Source organism: Vanessa tameamea, chromosome 16 (assembly GCF_037043105.1).
Source record: "Vanessa tameamea isolate UH-Manoa-2023 chromosome 16, ilVanTame1 primary haplotype, whole genome shotgun sequence".
NCBI classification, from domain to species: domain Eukaryota; kingdom Metazoa; phylum Arthropoda; class Insecta; order Lepidoptera; family Nymphalidae; genus Vanessa; species Vanessa tameamea.
The window spans coordinates 10,182,501-10,206,226 of record NC_087324.1 but is presented as its reverse complement, the minus strand read 5'-3'; the positions used below and the strand labels follow the sequence as shown (position 1 = coordinate 10,206,226).

The following is a 23,726-nucleotide window of genomic DNA, read 5'->3' as shown; positions in this document are numbered from 1 at the left end:
CGGTGGCGCATTAGCGATATTTTTTTTGTCTATTGGCAGTGGTGACACTTGCAATTAAGTGGCCCATTGATCCGTCTACCTGCCAATGCCATAAAAAAGTAGATCTCGTGAAGTCTGAAGAACAGGCTGGATGAGTATTCGACGATGCTGACTGTTTTATTATGTATATAAAGATCTCATTAACAGTCATTAAATTCATCCTTACACGAAAATGCCACTTCTCTAGATAGTTAGAAATATTCAAGTTTATTCAACAGCGCTGCCTCACTAGGTGTACACATATGTAGCAGAATTTCTTCGAGACTAATGGGCCTAAGATATATCAGTAAGGTTTACCTACCAAATGAACGCTTTAGTTATTAATATTGGGTATATTTTCCCGAATAATCACATCTCCTAAGTCGTATCGTATTATTAAAGACTTAATGTCCAGGTCGTGTCTCAATTTAAATTCAAGTATCGTAATATCAAGGTTAAACCTTAACAAGTCGACATAGCCATTCACTTCTTCCACGTCATACCGAAATTGATGATCCACGTATTTCTCGCGTGTGTGTGATTCTCGCGGACAGCCTTGCGTGGATTAGTGACTTTAGTGTAATTATGTAGACTCATCAGCGATTATGACACTATGTGTCATACACCATAGATAGTTCAATGATATTACATGATAGGGCAATTAAAACAATTATCGTCATATTTAAGTGTAATGTACGTATTCAGGATATTACGAGAATGAATAGCAAATGTCCAAGATTCTTCCGATATATATAGTGTTTTGAAGGAGCGTCAGACTATGTGTCATTAAATGTTGCGAAGTAATATTTATTAATTATTCTTATAAGAACTTTGAAAGTATAATTAAAATAGAAATACATCCAGGAAGAAAAGAGATAATAATTTGTTTTCCGTCAAAGATAAAAATTGAGAAAATGTTTAATTCATGTTTTAATAGTTTTTAATAGGATTTCGATAGGTTTATTTATGTTTTTCAATGGATATAGCTACAAGGATACCCAAATTCCCTCTTTCGTTAACATACAATATAGCAATTCATACATTTAAAGTACCCATAGAGATAAAAAATCCTTCGATCGTTGCATTTATTGGAATAGTCGGCATGGTAATACTTCCGATAAGAAACGGTATTTTTAAATAGCGTAAAGAAGACGAGTACGAGTACTGAGTTGATTTAAAAATAATACCTAGGGCTAATCCGATCTAAATACGTCTCGACCGACTCGTGGGCGCGTGTTAGCCCGGGGAGTGAAATTCAACTCTACTGCGCGGAACGATTTGTTGACATATGACGTCATCAAATATGGCACCGGTTTGGCGCCATTGTGTTTTACATGCGAATTAATATTCGATGGAATGGATTATTTAAGATCGGTGACATGTGTCTTCAAATGCCAATAAATGCCGTTGAAAGACGTTTATGACGGTTATTATGATATATTTATAATATACATACAAAGCTTTGACTATGGTATAGTAATTTTTCATTAAATTTGTTCAATAGCTTTGAGGCAAAAACGAGGTATTTTTGTTTAGTATTTTTTTATAAGGTAGGAAGTTATAAGGTTTTCCGCTGGAAAGACGTTTTAACGTGTTTTCGTAACACGTATTGGTTTATGTGAGAGTCAGCACCAAATGCACCGGAATACCCAACTAAAACCTCGCCCCGACAAAAATATGAGGTACATAATATCTACTTATATTATATATGAGATACTTATTGCGTTTATATGTTAGAACTTAATTTGTTTTACGGAATTTAATTAAAAAATCATAAAGTCGATTATTGCGCAATGGGTGCTGTTTAATTATTTATATTAAAGAAAAACTATGTACCTATGTCGACAGAAGCAGGCGATTAACAGCTTTATAGATATATAAATATTGCAGATTATTGAAATTATCTCAAAATGTAATATTAATTTTTTCACTTACGAAGGGGCGCTGTTCTGCGTAAAATTAATTATTATTTCATTAAAATAAACTTCACATTCTTTTAGCTGACTTATACTCCAGTCGTCTCACGCCGATAATATATAATTTAACGTCTATTTGTATTGTAAAAGGTTCAATTTACCGACGAATACTTGTTTGATTCCTTTCCATGTGATGGATCACGATCCGTAGTAATATATTCATTGTATAATCTTAGTGGAAATGAGAAAAATGTTTTCGCTCCGTTTTTGCTTCGAATATGAACACGTAGTAAGATTTTCTTGCGTCTGTAAAACATAAACGAAGAGAAAAACATATAAAGTTATTTTTATAGGTTCGCGATAAGACCTTTTTGCTTAATATACATATATAATATAGTATATTTTGTTAAGTGTATTTTATTAAAACGTTTTTAATTTAACGTCTTCTTTTACGTATTATATTATATAGCTTAAATGTTATTTATTATAAATAAGTTGACTTGTTTTTATTTAATAAATTTTTCTGTTACCCGCGACTCATTCCGCTTTTTTTGTTGTTTTTTGTAAAACTCATGATTTAAGTAAATGAAATGCCTCTGTGTGTCTATGTTAAGTTTTATAACGTTCGGTTCGGTTTAGTTGTGATGAAAAAAAAAATACGGAAAGAAATTCTTACTTTCGCATTTTTAATATACGTATAGGTTCAAGTTACATTGCTTTCAAACGTTTTATTTTTTATTCGAATGGCATGAACATTTCTTATAAGATCATGTTCGCGTGTGTTTTTTTTTCATAAAGGCCTTGATTGCTATTTAAAGGCACGTTTAATAAAATACTTAAATCCCATCTCGGCTTTGTACGAGTGAAATAAGACTATCTCCATGTATTTATAAATGTAAGGCGACGAAAATAAATATAATACGGTATGTATCGGGCCAAGCTATAAAACACACTACTACTCTTCGCGTTGCAGTTATTCTTCGTTATTTTAGTTTATTTAAATATCTTGTACTAAATGTATCCTATATGTACCGTGATCAAAAAAGAAAAATCGATTCTTATTGATAGTAAACGCTCAAAAGTAATACGACATTTATTTCGATAGCCTTTAATACGTTTTCCATAGAAATATATTATATATATAAACTAATCTTATACTTGTTATCATTTTTGTATGGATAATCTCTAGGTAAACAATTTTACCGACTACATTGACATATCGGTTATAGGCTAAATACGTTGGTTATATCCGTCTGAAACTATAACCTTTTGAAATGTTGAAGTTCTATCTGAAAACATATGTACCCAAATATATTATGCGAAAGTCTGTCTGTTACGTTGTCTGCTTTAACGACTGAGCCACGGAACCGAATTAGGTATATCAAATTTGTTATAAAACATGCTTGAGTCTCAGGAGAAGGACAAATGCATTTTTTATTAATACGATCGCCACCACAAACGGGCAAAGAAAAGCGCGCACGGGAATACTTATAATTCTATAAAATATAAAAAGTTTTCATACCTACGTATTGTTTTTATAAAACTATACGATGGTATACCCAAGAAGTGCGCCGATATCAACAATGATTTTTAAGATGCAGAACATTTTCCGGTTACATAGCATATAATATGTTACGTATACCCAATACGGAAGATAATAAAGATTAATCAAGGTTTTCTATTACGTCGTTTCGCTGCTCAATATTAGCATATTACTATAACAAACAGAACTATGTTCTGGAACTTTCACGAGTTAGGTCCAGCCGCCAGTTTAACGGGCACAAGGGACGTGATACGTTATGTCGCGGTCGGCGGCAGATTGCATAGTAAATGCTTTTTTATTCTTCTTATAGGTTATATTTTTCTGCCTGGCTTGTCTGCCTCCGTTAAAGAAGCTCGAATATATACTTTAGTTTAAATATCACTGGAATATAAAATCTACTGTAATACGTTTTTAGTTTCTTTGAAGAATGTATTGGTCGTTTTTGTTTGTAACTTATTCTTTCATGTTTCAGGATCAGTGAACTCACTTTGATGCATAGATTATTGATATTAAATCTAGGAAGTAAAGACACATTTTATACTGTAAATAGTGTCTGCCTACAGTTCAACACGACGGGCTTAGACAAATGCATTCGATTTGAGTTGAAGCGATTTTGAACGTATATCTTTCGTCAATCTTAGAACACGAGATATATCTAAATCTTAATGTTTTCATAAATTTTGATGTTATCTACAAACGAATTCATCAATAGAATTGAAATCGTCAAGTGAGATAAGTGTATTTGTTTCGCCCTTTCTTACTGTTGAGATGACAATCTATTCTCTAAGTATCCAGAATCTGTTAAAATTTGATCTCGAAATCACAAAAGACCTAAATAGATGAATTATTTATATTTCAGACGGACTCTAATGATTCATATTCACTTGTTTGTAAACAGACAAGGTGCTTGTTTAAGTTTATTTTTTAATAAAATTGTTTATTTAATTAAACTTCAACCTTATTCCGTACATATAAAAAAATCTGTGGGGATTTTTATTAAAAGGTAAGTTTGATAATAAGGTTTTAATTAAATTAAAAATAGGGTTGATTTTAATTTTTTTTTACTTACAACCGAATAATATTATCATACGTTGCTTACTATAAAATTGGTTCAATTTATTTTAATAAAGATAAAATATAAATATATAGACGAAAAGGATAAACGATTCGCTTAAATGTATTCAGAAAGGTTTACGTGTATTTAATGGCAGGAAATTAAAAACCGTTTGAATAAATGATTTTAAATAATTATACGAGTAGGTACCATAGACTTCGAAATTTAAATTTATAAATACGTGTGAACTTTCGCGATGTATAATATAAATATATATTTTTAAAAAGCGAGCTAATTTTTTTTTTATTTATTTTGCTCGGCGTCTCGACAAAGTTGTAGCGATGCTGACTTTAGAATATTATAATTAATGTAAATCTTTTTTTCTCTCACAATTTTACTTTGTGCTATGGTTTATTGCAAGTCCCTCTTGGGAGGTACAATCCTCTCATTATATATTCTAACGTCTAACAACAACACTTAGTATTTATGTGTTCTGGTTTTACGAGTGAGTGAGCCAGTGTAACTACAGGTTATAGGGCATAGCATCTCAGTTCCCAAGGCTTATTAGCCATGTAACAAATCAACTCAATATGATGTGGCTAAAATTTAAATGTATACATTCTTTTGTTTTTTTTTTGGGTCATTGTGGACATGTACTGCCACAGATTCTACCACTGAAACCAACTTCGTATGTAAGTTATATGTATTGTTCATTGTAAAAGTGAACTGTAAGGTTCTTTATGAGTAATAGAAAGTTCTTTCGTTTCGTTCTAAGGGCCCAACCGCCTACCATGAGTCGTTAGAGAAAACTTTTGAAATGGCATTATTTGTATCTGAACTCTTCGTGTGTTGATTGTAAAGCGCTGAAAACTAAGTAAGTTAAATCTAAGTTACTATTATTTATAAAGATAACTTTTTAGCCGAATTTATGTTCTGCGCGGTTTCAACCGACTTAAATAACGTATATTCATTGCCTGATTTATCTGTAATGTCATATTGATTGACATTTATAGTTACCGTTCCGCTCCTTTGTAACGTTCCGTCAAGAAATATGGCCCATAACCTACCGCAATAAAAATACTATTGTTAGAATCTGTGATTATTTCGATGTTATTAACAATATTTCTTACAGCACTAGTGTATGTGGTTCACCATTTGCCATATACACTAGTGCTATAAGAAATATTAACCATTCCTTACATGCTAGTAACTCCCTTATGCCTCTAGACTGGCTCACTCACCCTTCAAACCGTAACGCAGAAATACCAAGTATTAGATTTTAAATTAACATGGTTATTTTTATTGCTATAAGTATTTGTAACGGGATATTTACATTGTTTTTTATTTTTATATGTCTTGTTCACGAGACTGTTCTCGTGAACAAGTCATTCGTAGATAATGTCGATATATCGAGGTCCACCAAATAAAAATAAAAAACATGGTAAATGTCCCGTTTCAAATACTTATAGTAATACTAAGTATTGCTTTTTGGCGGTAGAATATCTAATGAGTGGGTGGTACCTACTCAAATGTGTTTGCCAAAGTCCTACCTCTATTTAATGTATAAGAAGTTCACAAAGATGGCGCCATTGAATTTAATAGAAAATTTATTAATTAAAATTCGGAGATTTGAATCTTTCCGGTGTTATTAATGCTTGATTAGAATGCTTAGAGCTTATTCCACACAGCATGTACCAATGTGTTTAGGTGGTGCACACATTTAACAGACAGTCATTTCACAACTACAGGTTTATTTACGCGGATGAATTTATTAACAAAAAATAAACTCATTAAATTTTAGTGGTGCTTGCTTGCTTCGGGTTTGAACCTACTATCTTCATTAGGATTAACGTAAACTAATCATCTTAGCTCCATTGATCTCAGACATATACAGGTTATAGATTTTAAAGACGGAATTATAAAGATTTAATGAAACACGTGAAAAATCAGCGAATCCCTTTTACTATCTTCTGGGTCATGTCGGCTCGACATATATGTAGGTATAATTATTATGAATGTGGTTTGTATGTAAATGAATGAAATGAGTAAAGATTCATTCTTTAGTCCCAACAGTGATATACTTTCACGAATTTCGAATATTATATACTACATGTATGGAGATATATGTAGTTATAAGTAATATACAACAGAAATGGATTTTGAATATGGAATGGATACATATATTTTTTTATCTTTATTTGTTCTTCAATTCAAATAGGCTGTAAATATATATATATTTTAATTATTTTGTACGGATTATTTATAGGATTTATTAAACGCTTATTATTTTAAACTTCATTATGAAATTTCGTGTTGAAAACAAATCTGGTATTAAATATGTAACGTTACCAGAATAATACGTACAAGTAGATAAGAATAATTAAAATATTTTTTAACTTACAAGGTCATCTTGCTCGTTGATTGGAATTTCAAAATTGCTTTATCATTTATTAATTTAAATCAACAATTTAGTTTTGTTTAAAAAATGTGAATAAATTCCCTTGAAAATCAAACATCCGCTGCATGCTTCGTAACAGTTACAGTAAGAGTAATTTGTAAGCAATTTATTTTTGTCTTTCATACCGTAGCCAAAAAACTTAAGCACGCCACTGCTAATAATAGACTGCGAGACATTTAGGTAGGCGTTCATGTGATAATATTATATTTACGACATCACATTAAAACGTTAGCGAATTAAAAAGGAAACAATTTCGTTTTGAAAATTTTGCAGTACCTGTAAAATGTAGATAATTAATTAATTTATCTGAATCTCCAACAGTTGTACGAAACATAACATATACTCTATTCCAACTATAACAGGACAAGTAAACAACATTTGACATCTAATTGACGCGATGTCATTGGTCGAGAGCTTGATTGATCTATGACAGTGATTTCTAAAGTGCTCCAGGTGGACCCCAAGTGGTCCCTAAGATGTTAATGGGGGTCCACGAAAATTGTAAGCATAGTTTTTTTAGGGCCTACCTAACTTGCGTATTCGATATTACGTACAATTTCGTTCGTTTTTTCTTTCGTCATCAGTTTGAGAGAATCACTAACAAATTCATAGATTTTAATTGCTGAAATAGCACCAATATTAAACAAATTTAAATTTAGTTCATATTTTAGTGTTTCTCTCAAACTGTGGTTACGGACACATGCCAAGGTGGTCCACGAGAAAAATAAGTTTGGGAACTACCGATCTATGATAATCACTGGATTTGCGAAAAAATGGCATTTCGAACGTCGACGAAACTGTTATCGGAATTTTGGTAGTAAAATTAAAGTGGAAATATGTGTAATAGTGTTGTATTATAAATAAAGATATATTAATCATAAACTCTTGGTTGTGCACAATATAGCTGAGTTATTAGCAAATCCCATGAAATACGTGAATCTAAGGTTTGTCTATCTTTTTATATCTATATATACAACACATGCCTAACATCTACATTTACTAAATATGTACTAGCAATCATAGGAGAACACTTATAATTCCGGACTATAATAACAGTGCCTAAAATTTGTATAAAGTATAAAGATAATTTAATAATTACTGTAACATTAATTGTTATAGTTTTTATATGATATGTATGGAAGTCTATTAGCTGATCAGATATTCTATCGCCAAATAACAGTACTCAGTATAGTTGTGTTCCGATTTGAAAGATTGATTTCTTTGTCTATGGGCGGTGGTGACCACTTACCATCAGGTGGGCTATATGCTCGTCCGACAACAAATGCCATAAAAAAAAAAATCCTATGGTCCTCGGCGCCCTCCTCCTCCCATTGACTTACACGTATGCAAAATGAAACGATGACGCGTTAGTTCATTTTTTGTTTGCCTCCCTCAGATAATTTCCTGTTTTTGTTTGCGGTATTAAAGGACCGCGTTGTTACGTCGTGAATTTAAATTAAATTTCCTTAATTCATGAATCCGAAAATGATCGTCATAATTAAATACTTAAATATACATATTTAAAGTTAACGTTACAAAATATTAATTATTTATACAAGATTATTTTAAATGGTTAACGAACATGGAATTAGTTTGCATTGTTTATTTTACAGGATGTATAATGTTAAATGTATATGATTCTTACTTTTTAAAAGATTTTAACACGGGTAACTACTTGTTTATTGACTGTTCGTCCATGTAGAGTTTACGTTCCAATCGGATGGTACCTTTATTTTTTTTATTTTGTGAAATATCATCATCATCATCAGCCCCCATTCGTCCACTGCTGGACATAGGCCTCTCCAAATGCACGCCACTGTGGTCTTGTATTGCCTAATCGAATGAACTATCTATCTTCTACATATAATATATATATAACGGCGAGCCGGCAATATTGTTTGGTTCGGGATCATCATCTTCGTCATACATATTCACAAATAATACAACAAATCGATAGCTGGATTATCGTATATTGATTTTTACAATATTTCATTGGCCGCGACCACATCTGTCTTCTCCTTCTTGACAACTGACATTTTATGTTTTTTTAACGTGACAAAGAGTGATTGACTTCACTGGCCATCCCGAATGAAATCTCAAAACTAAGAGATTACAATCAAAGTATTTAATTATCTGACTCTGCGACATATATATAATAACATGTCCTGACTGACTGATTCATCATCGCCGAGCGTAAACTATTTAGGTTAGGGCCATGAAATTTGAGTTGGTGAGTGGGATCGTTTTATTGATTAGACACCCACTAAGGAAAGAATTTTGGAAATTATACCCATAAGCGGGCGAGATAGGGGTTGAAAGATTGTATGAAAGTCCGTCATTTTTAAGTTAGAAACATGTAACTTTTATTTTTGGGATATAGATTAAATATAAGTAGATATCTATATAACCGTTTCTGGATATTCTACCCTAGGGTGTTTTTAAAAACAGCTAGTATTTTATATAACTAAAACACAATTTGTACGTTCGATTTTAATAACAATGGTAATTTGTCTTTTCAGACGAAATACTCGTCTGACGTCATCACTAATGTAACGTATGTTACACATACACAAGTACGCGAATGTGAAATAAAGCAGATGTCGTCTGTTTTTTTTTTTTAATACAAAGACTTCGTTTCGTCTTGCGTTTGATGACGAGTGTTTGGAGTATTTTTGAGTCCATCTGTAGATTTTCATCATACTCTTCTTAATGAAAAATTCTAATTATGTTTACATTGGTAATGCGTAATTTTTGCATTTAATACTTGGTATTTGAACCATTTGGTACGTGGTTTATCTATCGTTTTGAATAAAGTATACCTTATATCGGTTGTATACATTCGGCCGAAGTAGTCGTCTATTGGTTTTAAAATAATAATCATCTCATCATCATGTTTAAAGATATATTTTTTTTATATGGTAACTCTATATTTAAATAAACTTACTTTTAGTAAAATAAATCTGATAACTGAATTTTTATTAGATGACTGACTTGTTTACTATTCTAACGTCAATAAGTTGATAACCTTTAGCATCATTATAGATATATAATCAGGATTAACTTGTTAATCGCGGAATGCTATGTCACATAATATTAGTTCCTATTATTGGTGTGCACTTCCACGGTAAGAATGGTTAATCTTTACTTACTAAATCGTTTATCCAAACTAAAGTGACGTTTTTAGTCTACTGGTCTACTGAGTTGAGTGACAAATCAATTTAAGTTAAAGAATAGGGCCCTTTCATAGTAACTTTGAAATCGAAACGGACATCTACGATATTAAAGACTGCTATTTTTAAAAGGGGCTTGTGACCGTTTTCCCCTTTTCCTACCCTACCCTAATGTTATTAAAAAAGGCAAAGTGAACAATAGTTTTTTTTTAAATATATAAAGCTGTTCAATGCTAAATGTTTTGCTGTTTAAAATACAAAACTTTGAAGGTACGCTTTGACTGTTGTTTTTACTGTGAGCTATGGACCGTGAAATTAATCCTCAAACAACGAAGTATTTTAGTATGATCATGATACAAAGAACGTAATTAAAATTCTTAAGAACTTAAGTGTATAAGACCTGGTTCCAGGCTCGATTTATCCGTGATTCATATTTCTAATAATAGTTTTGTATTGAAAATAATTACTTGTTACCCAGTGGCCGGAAAATGTGAATCTTTAGTGAAGATTGCTAGTTGAAATCCGGACAAGTGTCAATGAATTTTCACTGGCTTGCTGTATATTTATCTCGTGGTTGGTGATGGAGGAAAATATATCAGAAATTTTACCATTTGTACACACAAACCAACCTTGGTGGAATACTAAACCTACTCAACAGGGGCGATGCCTTAGCCCAACTGTGGTTCATTTAACGGCTGTTACTTACTGTACTTTTGTAACTGCAACTTTGCCGTGCTCTATTTTTTTGAAATCAACTTAATATGTTACTATTTTGATAATATCAATAATAATATATATTATTATCCACTCTCTCAATCGTAATCTTTATTTAGACAAGAAATACGTCCATCCTTGTTACGTTTATGCGTGCCCGAATGAACAAACAAACTTTCGTATTTATCACAATAAATATATTATTATTAATAATATAAATATGGGTGATGAAACACGTCTTGTTTACTATTGCTATCGATATAACAGTGTTTGTTAATTAACATTTTATTAACTGTGTATTCACTGATTGTAAATAATGTTGTGACATATTTAGTCGGACAGATAAAGCACATTTCTCTATATATATGAATCTGTACTGGAATATGTTCTCAAGTTGTTAGATAGCGGTTAATAAAATAATTCGATGTATTAAAGCGCTTTCCGCTTTAAAAAATAATGTACAAATACAGCTTTATTTGTAAGCGGCTAGGATCCCGACTTCGCTTTGGTTTAATACATTTTGTCGTACGTTATTTTTTTAGATGAGATAACATTATAAGCTGTAAGACATGCGGTTTAACAGAAACTGAAGACTAGTATCTATTTTTATAAATATTGGAGTTTTGGTTGCGTCTTTATTAAAATAATAATTGTTGTGTTTTCTTGTTTCAGGCTAGTTCTGATCAGCGGCAGTGTTACATCGCCGCCAGCCATGTTGCGACCAGAATCGCCTCTCGCTGATCACCGCAGCCTGCTGCCGCGGCGGCTGCTGCCGGTTAAAGCTCAAATCGCTCCAGCCGATAAGAAAAAGAACCGTAGATCTCTCGAACTAAACCCTCCGTCCAACGATCATGCACCATACGACTATCCAAAACTACTTATTTCCAAAACAACCGACTCTCTCAACACGGAATGTCCACGAAAACTTATCAATAAACAAGATTCATCGGACAGTTTGAAAAGAGCGCTCCTGTCTAAAGATGATAAGAAGTTCCCTGCTAAGGAATCGGACAAAAAAGCGGTCGTGAAACAGGATTCCAGTGAAAGTTTAAAAAAATCATTGTTGTGCCGACAAGACTCGAACGATAGTACAAAAAGAAGAGACTCCGATCCCAAATGGATGCAAAGACAGGAAGAGAGTAAAAAGAGTTTGGAAGTCAAACGAGGTGGGGATAAAAAGGGCTTACTGGAGACTGACATAGATGAGCCCTGTAAGAGGATATACGAGAGGAGAACAGGGTGCGCCAGGCCCACTTTGCCCCCTGTCGCTGAGAAGGGGGTCTCGCCAAAATCTCCCAATGGGAGTCCCCAAACCCCAGGAGTTGCGGCTGTAGCCGAAGGAGTAGTTCGATGGGGAAGCGGTCTCTTATCCCCGAAAGAGGAACCGAGGTTAAGGCCTGCTAGAAGCTGGTATGGCTACGGGACGCTCCCAACAGACAGTGATAAGGTAATTAAACATAATCTTTAATATATATATATTAATAAATTAAAAGACGATTTTGGTATTAACTCAAAAAGTAATAAACGAATATACATGAAACTTATACCAGAATGTGTGATCGTATCATAAAACCTTTTAGTTATGAGAAATGGCAGACGCCTGCCCGTTGGTTTTACTTGTTTTCTAATATAAAATATATACATATAATTAAGGGCCGTTTTGTTCTATCTGCATTTACTCATAACATTTCTCAGAAGAATTCAATAGGTGTTTCCACCAATTCTTTATAAAACATCAAATTAATTATTTAGATAAACGTTCATACAACAGAAACAAGATACTGAATTTTCTTTTTAATCTAAATATTTTTAAAGTTGTAATTTATTTATAATAAAATAAATATTAACAACATTAAGAAACTCATTAAGAATAGACGTCGTTACGTTATCAGATTTTAATTTATAAAAATATTAGTATTTTACTAATTATATATAGTTAATTCGTTATTACATTTGAATTAAATATTTTGTTTATTATTTGATAAGCTTGTTTTGTATTATTATTTTATACAAATTAGAGATAAACACTCGTTTACATATACAAATGTTTGGCATATATTATATTTATTACAAAATGTCTGCTTCGGTGTTGAATTAATTCATCATTACATAGTATAAAACAAAGTCGCTTAGCGCAGTCTGTCCCTATGTATGCTTAGATCTTTAAAATTACGCAACAGATTTTGTTGCGGTTTTTTTTAATAGATAGGTTTATTCAAGAGGAAAGTTTATACTTATAATACATGCACAATGTAGCAGAGAAATACTGATAATTTTGCAGGTTTCTGAAGTGATGTCGTAAGTAAACACATCTTTTGCGCTTACATTGCAAACGCAGGCCAAATGAACCCTACCAGATAGATCGATAGTGTACTACAGTATTGTACATCTTTAAAAGGTTTTCAAAAAGTCGGCGATGGTATATATCCTTTATTTTTTACGAGAAATAATGGCTTATTTTCGAAGCAATTTTAAGCAATGTAGCATTAATCTTTATCCAAATTAAGTACCTTAAATACATTGGCCATTTAATTTAGATTAATATTTACAGCATTGAAATTACAATGAATATTTTGGAAGATATTACAGATTTAAAACGCACGGACATAGCGGTTTGTGATGTCTAATGAATGAAAAACTGTAAGACGTTCTCTAGTATATTTAGTATCAGCATTGCACCCGTGCGAAGCCGGGCAGGGTCGCTAGTTTAATAATAAATGCCAAAGTGTATTGGGCTATGTCAGTTGGAATTTTGTGTTATTGTGTGATAAAATAAAATTTCGCGTTCGTAAATGTATTATTGGTATGTAAGGGTATCATCAGACGAGGAAAGACCGGATATAACAGTGATCAAAATATCAATTACAATTCGATTTGATCCATAATAGCTGAGGTAAAACAGGTAAAATAAAAAACCTTCAACCACGACTTAAAATAATTCACATTAATTGATTAAAGTCAATAAATCCATAGCAAATCACAGAGGTTTATATTTTAAAAAGCATATTGTCATACAGTTTTATCCCAACATAATCTTAGAGTATATTATTATATACCTAATATATACATGGGTCAATAATCAGCAAAAATTAAGTATCAAGCTGCTTTAATACTTTTTATTAATTATAACTATTATTTGGACACGTCGGATCATCAGCAGGGCCTTCAAAATGTTCTTTACTGTTTTCCCCATGGTGGGCAAGATAATGGCGGAATATCAGAAATAAAGATACGTTGTAATTGTTCGGTACACTGTTATTTAATTTCCCAGTACAAATACCCGAAATATAACACGGTTAGGTTGATTACATTGGATTGAGAGCCAATAGGTTTGAAGTTGTCTGCCTCGTGCGACAATGAGTTGCATGAATCAGCTGTCAGCATGTTTTACGACACAATACCCCATTCGGGACTACCCGCTCTTAACATAACTATTCCATTATAAATAAACAATTTGTTATCACAAAAATCATAATAATTATCAAACTGGATACAAACAACACGGACGCCATTAAAAATGGGTAACTTGATTAATAATTAAACTCCCTCTGAAATTATCAACGCGCCGTCATACATATTAAATGATTCATAATTATTGATTATAATTATGTACCAGAAGAGACTTAAAATTCCTCGATGAGTTTATCTTTGATAAGTCGTTTTAGTTCCTATTTAGAAGAACTTGTATTGAGCAGTATTTTTATAAATGACATTAAATTGTAAAAAAGAAAATATAAAATATTTAAGTGTTGACACATGTTTCTCGCAAAACCTTGACAATTATTTTGTAATGGCACGAAAATGTGTTTATAATCTATACCATGACTTCATCGTACATAGAATGGGTATAAAAAGTAAACAAAAAGTAACTGTTGAGAATATTTTTTAATAACTGCCTATATCAACTGATTTGCTCATAAATTTTCCAGTCTTCAATACCAGATCGGGCAAGTAAAGAGTTATTGAGTTTTTTTTTACTTTTTTATTACTCTGCTTTGCCTCGGAGAGCGTGCATGAGCATGATATCATTGGTCCTGATCAATCGATCAGAATTAACATCTTTATAAGTCTAAAGCATAAATCCAAAATTCTTTGTTTAATAAACTTGCAACGGAAAATCGCGATGGAATTGGATCCAAACTTTCTTCTTTAGAGGTAACGAGGCCTTACATTATTGTCTTACATTAAGACATTCATTGGCTATAAATAAATTACGAGAGTAATATGTATTAATAACATTTTATTGTAATCGAAATCTAAAAATAATAGTCGTATGATTTTGATTATCAAAATATTACGATATTTATCAAAGTTTTTTCTACACCAATAGTATCATTTCAACTTTCAATCAAAATTTCAATCACTGGGAGTCTAATAATATTTTCAATCAAGTTTCGTTGATATTTCTGGGCTTCTGGAAACTCTTGAGAATATTGTGAATTATATAAATAAAACATTGCGTTATTTATTTTATTTTATCATTGGTCTAGCTTCTATTGTTTGTCAACAGTTTTAGTGATTCTAAATGTCGAGGAACTCTAAATCTTTTATTATGAATACGGTCACATTATTTCTATTTCGTTAGAATATTTCGGAAAGCAACCCTATATCCTAAAATCTAATTTAAACGGAAATTATTCTATACAGGATTGACTGGAAATGTACTTTTAAAAATTATCGAGTTGAAACAACTAACGCACGGACAATTTGCCGATAAATGTAAGCGAATTATTAGAAGTCTATGTACGTATCACGAGAAAAGCAAGCTCTTCTCTTGCTAGTTTAAACGACTACTGGTCGACGTGCTATTATCGTGCATTGAATATATGTAAAACGTTGACGTAAACAATAAAAATGAAACTAAACTACTTGTTTAAAATCAATACATAGTTTAGTACTTAGTTTAGTAATTTGAATAAGTATTATAATATTGTTGGTAACGTATGGTTACAACTTCGTAGAATCATATTAAGTTTTCCTCGGTATTCAAAAGCGATAACAAATGAATTGGCATTCGACACCCACGACACATGTGGAGCAACTGTTCACATAATGAATAACAATATGTTCTGTAACTCTATTCTAGTACAAGAGTATATTATTGAAGGCAAACAAAGACGAAATTTTAATGATCTATAATGGTTTGATTTCTTACCGGTTTTGATTTTGTGTATTAACTCGTGAAATGAGTAGATATCTTTTCTTCATATTTAAGATTATTAACAATTCACTTTTAAAATCTCTTGCTTCTATTAAAAGTAGGTGTTCCACAGGGGTCAATTTTAGATCATCTTCTATAATTAATATAAATCGATGACCATGTAAATTGCATTGATAATTAATGTATAGCTCGCTAATCGTAAATATTTAAATTCGATCAAAGAAATGATGTCAATGTAAATAACGAATTATCACAAGTACGGAAATGATAATTACATAATTAGTCTCAAGTTGCTAAAACACCCAAAACAAAAAAGAAACGAAGCGTGCAATATTTCGCTTTCCTAACGTATTCAAATAAAACTTTCAACTTTAATATTATTATTCATAGGATTCGTATAGTTTCGTAATTTTCAACGTCTCATATAATTGATACAATTATTTACTACCGCCTTTTCTTGTTTAGCTTGGTTACATATTAGAGATTCAAAGTGGTCTGTGTCAACTCTTCAATTCATAAACTATCTCTTTGCAATCGAGTCGATTCATTCAATTATTATGGATTATGGAGCAAGAAGCACGTAAATATAATAAAATAGATTAATAAGTTTAACAGTTACTTAAATGCTAACGGTTTCGTCGTAACATCTTAACACCAATGTATAGTATATTAATTATAATACTAAATAAAATATTAAATCTTAAGAAACAGCATTGAATATGAATTCAAGATAAAATTATAAAACTGGCTTTCAGATTACGCAAAATCAGTTTATTTTTTTACATTATTTTGACGATTATTGGCATCCATACTAAAATCCTCATTTTTATTAAATACATTTAAAGTGCCTATTCCAATGGAAGTAGGAAAAAAGATAAACAACCTTAGATTTACGTATTTCTTGCGATTTACTAATGACTCCGCTATATTGTGTTCTTCTAAGAGTTTAAGATTAATATATCATTATTTATAATACAACACTATTACACTTAACTATTTATTTCAACTTCAATTTTACTTCCAAAATTCCGATAACCGTTTCGTTGACGTCAAATCAAATCCATAACAAATATCGTAGATTAATCAAGCTCTCGACCAATGACATCGCGTCAATTTGTCGTCAAATGTTGTTTATTTGGCTTTTTTCCCGTTATGGTTGGAATAGAGTATATATATATATATTCGAATTCTTCCTGAAACGATGGTCAGTCCAAGATAAAAAAATAGCAATCCTCGGTTCTGGGAGAAGCTCGTACACCGCAGTGTCGTTATTTATATGCTTAATTATCCCTTAATTACGACTTTCGGGATAAAGGGTGCATCATTACAGTACACCTGACATCTGTATGACTGACTGCATCCTCGTGACGCGTTATTTCAATGACTGATTACGTTGTACAGTCGCTACATTTGTTGGTACCGTAAGCATAATAATCACTACAAATTATTTTCAAAGTATTCACTATAGACGACTGAGTCTGAAGTTGCATTGAGAGAGTTTCAGACACTGCTAGAAAGGAACCATGTAATGTTTAAAACTCGTTCCGGTTTTTCGAGTATTTTTAAATATCAATTTGTAATCTAATAACTAACTGGTTATAGTTTAGTCGAACGGATTAACAATTTCGGTCTTAATTATGTAATGATTTATTCTAATATACTCATAATATAATATATTAATGATTACGTTCTTAATCTTTATCTTCCTTATTAATATGATTGTTGAGAATGGTAGTTCAACTTACTTCAAATTTATAAAAGACGCTATCGGTTAGTTATATTATACAGGCTGTTTTTATTTTTTATATTAATATATATATATATATATATACGATGAATTTCATTGTGAACTTTTAGTTATCTTTAAAATCGATTAGACTCGTCAGCCTTTAGCGGTATTTCTTAGTCATCAAGCATTCTTTTAAAATCACCTGTACAGGTACTTGATACAATCGAAACAGCTTAATGATATTGGGCGTGTAATGTGTATGGTATGAATACTAATTTAATTATAATTAACCAAGGTTAATGCGATACTGTAGCGCTGTACTCGTCCCACGAACTCTATGTGGGTCAGTCACCATTGTTCCCGAACAGATAAATTTACTGAGGTCACTTGCCTCGCATTTAACCCGCTTCTTATTGGTAACTCCGTTATTTGAGCCATTTCAATCACCTAAGAGTTCCTTATTGTTCATTAATTATTTTGAACGAAGATCTTACAATAAAGTGAACTGACAAATATCGCCACGTAAGGAAAATGCGTTATGCCTCCTCTCTTTCTCTTTCTCTCCGGCTCTTTCTAACGGTTTAATATAACATGATTTATATTTATTTTTGTTATTGCACGGAATTTTTAATAATAATTTCTTTTTCTTGTCATTTAGTTATTCTCAAACGTTATTCATTTATTTAATTGTATTTGTTAAATAAATAATATATAGCAAAAGTAAGTTCCAAATGTGTCCGTGTGTCCCAGAAAATATTTCTTTTTAGTATAACTATCTTATAAAATAAAATTAAAAAGAACTTACAACTCAAGGCCGATAATAGGGCTCTATGCATCCGTTGTTCTACCGTTAAACATCAAAATTGTTGATTCGTATCCGTGTTTGATAGGTGGGTAAGTACAATCTGGTACAGTCCGCAAATTTAAGGTACTGAAGTCTATCCGATTTTAGTTTTTTAAATTTTGACAATGGTTGACAGTTGGCGTCTGATGTTGATTCTATGTTCCGTTTTTAAATACATCTGTGCGTGTGCGTAATGTTTTATTTGCGTCTCTGTTATGTTCATGTTACGTTACAATCGACGTGTAGCAGCTCTATCAAATTAATAGTGACTTTAAGAGTGTCAAATAGAAAGTTTGTAATGGGGGATTGAATCACATCTATATTATTTTGAATTTAAAATTAATATTATTGAAATGACTAAAATATTGTATTTTTCTCTAATATCTACCTGCTATGTTAATGACCTCTTAATACAATGAATTAATACTGTTCGTTTCATTAGTGAATAACCTATAAATGTTAATGTATAATTAGAAATTGGCTTTACCTCTGTAAGTAAACCGAGAGCTAAAGACTGCATCACAGTAAACGCTACCAACTACCAACCGGCGAGCGAGTACATCTTCTCAGATTCAGGAAGTGACTTATTCATTGAATACGGACACGGAATCGCTCCGTTCGCACTTCAATTAGCAATTCCTACTTTTTGTCTTATCAAGGAAATGACGGGAAACAACACCGAGTCGACGACATTAAACGACGCGCATTCGACATGCGCGGACGTGTGCTGTGCTGCACGCGTTGCCACCGGCGTGTCGAGTAACTTTCGATTTTCATATGACTTATCTATTAAAGTGAAAGCGTATTAGTGTAGTGTTACGAAATAGTGAAGTGGCCAGTTTAATTTTTTTTCTCTCATATGTTTTTGTAATTCGAACTGTTTGATAATGCCGAACGACGTTCGACGTACGAGGGTGAGATGTTTACTGTGTAATAGACTTTTAATGCTATTTTTGTATTCCAATTATAAAAATAGTAAAATGATTAAAATCAGCGATATTAAAAATATGTTTTAAAGTATAAGGTATATATTAAATACATATAAAAATAAATCAATAAACATATGATGTGTGACTAAAATGCATCAAAGATTAAAACAAATCCAAATATTTAAACAATTCGTAGTAAAATTATGTCTGACAACTATAGCTGTTTACTAATAGAACATTTTTTTTTTTATAATAACACTAACTGCTCACCCTGACTCGACTCGACTGTACTCGATATTTTTAAGTACTATTTAAAAATATTATTACTCCTATGTGTACTTTCTTTTAATATTTAAGAAAATTCTATAATTAAAACATCATTTACGGTATTTATTTTCACATTGTATTTTATTGTACACGTAGGTATATATCTTTAATTCATACAAGTTATAGGCATATTTATTGCGGCCTTACTTTAACATACGACCTATTAACTATTAAATGGCTTAGCTTGTGATCAAATCCAGCCTCGTAAGTAGACTAACGAAACATTACTATGACGCAATAAAGGACGGGGTGATTATGATTATTTTCTAGATTCTTTTATCAAATGTCAAACGAGAACAACTAGCAAGGTTATATGATAACATATTCGATTAACGATGTTTTATCGAAAACTAAAAACTTAAATTCGTCCTGATATAAATGTATTTGAATAGAAATGACAAGCGACACGTGGATTGAAAACATCTCAGCATAAAAACAAGCTACATCGTACTAGTATATCTATAAAAATGTTTATTTATGAATACTATTCCATTAATATAAATATAAATCACATTCTAAGACTCTTAAACGTATGATTAATTACAAAAAAAATAATGCAGTGTTTATGTAATGTTTGTCTGGCTATTTCTATTCATATTCAATATATGTAGCTAATTAGATTGACAAAAAAAAAAGACCCGCTGAGTTTCTTTCGCCGGTTCTTCTCAGGTCAGGGTGTTTCCTTTGTCAATGTCAATGTGAATGATAGTCAAATTAAACACTACCTCCGAACCGGTGATAATGTTTAATTTGACTATCAATAAGTAAGTATAATGCTTCTATATTGAATACAGGAATTTGAGTTTGAGTCGAGTTTGAGTTTGTCATTTCTTGTTACGTCATTTCAAACGGAATAACTTACAATTAAATGTACAACTATAGAATGGTTTTAAGAATTGCTTTGGTCCGGAAATTACCATCTTCTCCTAGTTGAGAAGACTAGTTGATCAGACATAGGACTGACGTTTACCACGTTTGAGGCACGGAAGTGTTATTCTATCAGCTTCCTACTCCGGATGGCTAGTGTAACTTTAAAAGCCCAGTAACCGTATTGGTGATGGGGGCGTTAACTGTCTTACACGCCAACCATTACATCAAGAATTATATTACATAACTATTGAGTAAGAATCAATGTTCTCTTAATGTAATAATTGCAGCTTACGGCTGAACAATATGTGCGTATTGGTCATGTTGGTAGCTGGTCAACTTGGCTCTTAATTCCTAGCTTTTTAATATATATTAAAACCTTATTCTTACAATGAGCCGCAGACGGTAGGGTCTCATGTAAAATCCCTTGCGCCTTTAGCTGTACTGGTTCACTCACTAACTCACTACTCAGTTTTAGTAATATTTGTTGTTGTAGATCTTGGCAAATATCTCATATCCAAGGAAGGATGTATTAATTGCGCAAAGCTTGGTGTTATAAGTTTGTTTTCTTCGCGCTCTGATGACTTCGTAGAAGTTGGTTCTTTGTTGAATGTTGTAAAGATATGTCAGAATTTGATTCATTGAACTGTTGTGTAATCGTTTTGAAAGTGTTTAAAATTAGCATTAGTACAAATTAATTTGCAAAATTTGGAATATATCAGGATAGTAATATTTCGTTATTTAAGACAAAAAACCCAAAGGCAGTGCATGCTACTGACTGTACCAGTGTCAATGCAAATATTTGCCCTTTGGTGTCTACAAGACAAGTGGCCACGTTTTGGAAATTTGAGTTATTTGAGAAAAGGAAACAAATATAATAACCCTTTTGCTTATTTTACGTATAAAGGCAAACATGCTACATTTAGTGAAGTGCAGTCACAAGTGATTATCAAAATGTTACGAATACAGCATTGAATTATCGATACACGATATCGATACCGTCTGTGTGCTACTTTTTCACAGCCAAGCAACTGAACCGAGCTTAATGAAACTTGGGTATGAAGCAAGCTTGAACTTCAAGGAAGTCATAGGCTACTTCTTCTGCCTAACATCTGACAACCAACTCTCTAAAACACGAGCGAAGCCTCAGGCGACACCTAGAAACTAAAATAAAGAATACTTTGTTTACAGACAGTTTCTTTCTCTGAACACGTCAGTTGTAGAATCCAAGTCCATGAATACAAGTCCGATTCGACTATTATTTTTGCTTTGATAGACTGTCTATTAAAAAACGATACAGAATCTTATATAATATTATAAATGTGAAAGTAAGTTTTTTTGTAACGCCTTTACATCTTAACTAACACAATCGATCATCATTAAATTTTTCATACAACTTGGCATGCGTACAGAAAAGAGTTAGTGGGTACCTAACACTTGCCCCCACAAACAAGCGGGAGAAGCCGCTGACGAAACTAGTAGGTATACTAAAAATTACACGAGGGCGGGGCAGTAACGTTAAACGTGTGTTACGCTGCGCGGAGTTCTTGAACAAGTTTGATGCGTTAATTGATTCGAATTTTAAAATTTAAAAAAAAAACGTAGTTGAAATAAAAACATTAGTTATAAAAGGGTCAAGGATATTTGAAAATTTTCCATGAACATCAGGGGTTATCAACCAATGTTGAAGTAATTCGAATGAAATAATTCCATTCGTACGTCCTCCATAGAATTAAATGTAAAGTAACATTTATATTTTATTGTTTTTTCATACGGACAATTTATTTCGGTAATGTTACATTGGACGGAGATAAAGAGGATTAGATAAATCTGAATAGTAAAGTTTATCAAATAAATCAAATTAAATTAGTTTTAATGGTCTTTATAAAACAAAGTATTACATTTTTTTAATTCGATTCGATAATACGTACTATTGTCTGCTTTATCTTATGCCTACGAATTATGATGACCTCACGTTTTTTTATCTGCTACTATAAATCGAACATACCAGACGACATTGTATGTTTAAAGTAGATATTTCGTTTGACCGCATAGCTGTCACTTGAGTTGTATGAATATATTATATAGCTACACCCGTCCCGGTTTCACGCGGGTACAATGAGGTGTATAATTAATTGTATATGAACATAAAAAGAAAAAATGTGGTTCTTTTTTTCTCGGCTTTTCTCTACTGTAATATACGTGTCTATACATACAACCTTCGAAATGAATTGTTTTTTTGTTGAACACCGCATTAAAATACGTTGCGTAGTTTAAGAGATCTAAGCGTACAGACAGCGACTTTGTTTTATACTATTTAGATATTAGCTACATTTAAATGAATTGTTCTCTGCCACTGAACCCTAAAAAGAAAGCAGCGCGCCGGTAATTCATAAATATATTTTTTTAAATATTCCTTTTTAACACGACAAGAGAATACTTTATTGTTAGTCTGTTTTAATAGAATGACTTAAAATTTGAATATGTATATTTTAGAAAGGTGGACAGGCAAATACACCACGTAGTGGTAAGTTACATTCGCCCATAGACACTTCTTACTTTGTTAATGCACCACCAAAAGTAGGTATTTTTGTTGGGCACTATATTAAAAAATGAGTGGATGTTACCTAGCCAGTACAAATTCATATCATCATCACCATCATCATCATCATCATAATCATCATCATCATAATCATCATCATCATAATCATCATCATCATAATCATCATCACCATCATAATCATCATCATCATCATCATAATCATAATCATCATCATCATAATCATAATCATCATCATCATAATCATAATCATCATAATCATAATCATCATAATCATAATAATCACCATCATAATCATAATCATCATCATCATAATCATAATCATCATCATCATAATCATAATCATCATAATCATAATCATCATAATCATAATCATCACCATCATAATCATAATCATCATCATCATAATCATAATCATCATCATCATAATCATCAT

The 23,726-nt window shown here is 31.8% G+C and overlaps 1 protein-coding gene across 2 annotated transcripts in view; it reads left to right on the top strand.

Moving 5' to 3' along the window:
• Positions 1–23,726, top strand: part of LOC113395501 (probable E3 ubiquitin-protein ligase RNF144A) — a 135,200-nt gene that overhangs the window by 12,188 nt on the left and 99,286 nt on the right. The window contains exon 3 of one of the 2 annotated variants that reach the window (XM_026633091.2): positions 11,546–12,320. In XM_026633091.2, the coding sequence (XP_026488876.1) occupies positions 11,586–12,320 (735 nt within the window). In that variant the 5' untranslated portion in view covers positions 11,546–11,585. Of the gene's footprint in view, positions 1–11,545; positions 12,321–19,305; positions 19,522–23,726 lie in introns of those variants that run through there. The other variant, XM_064217346.1, reaches the window with a different exon arrangement.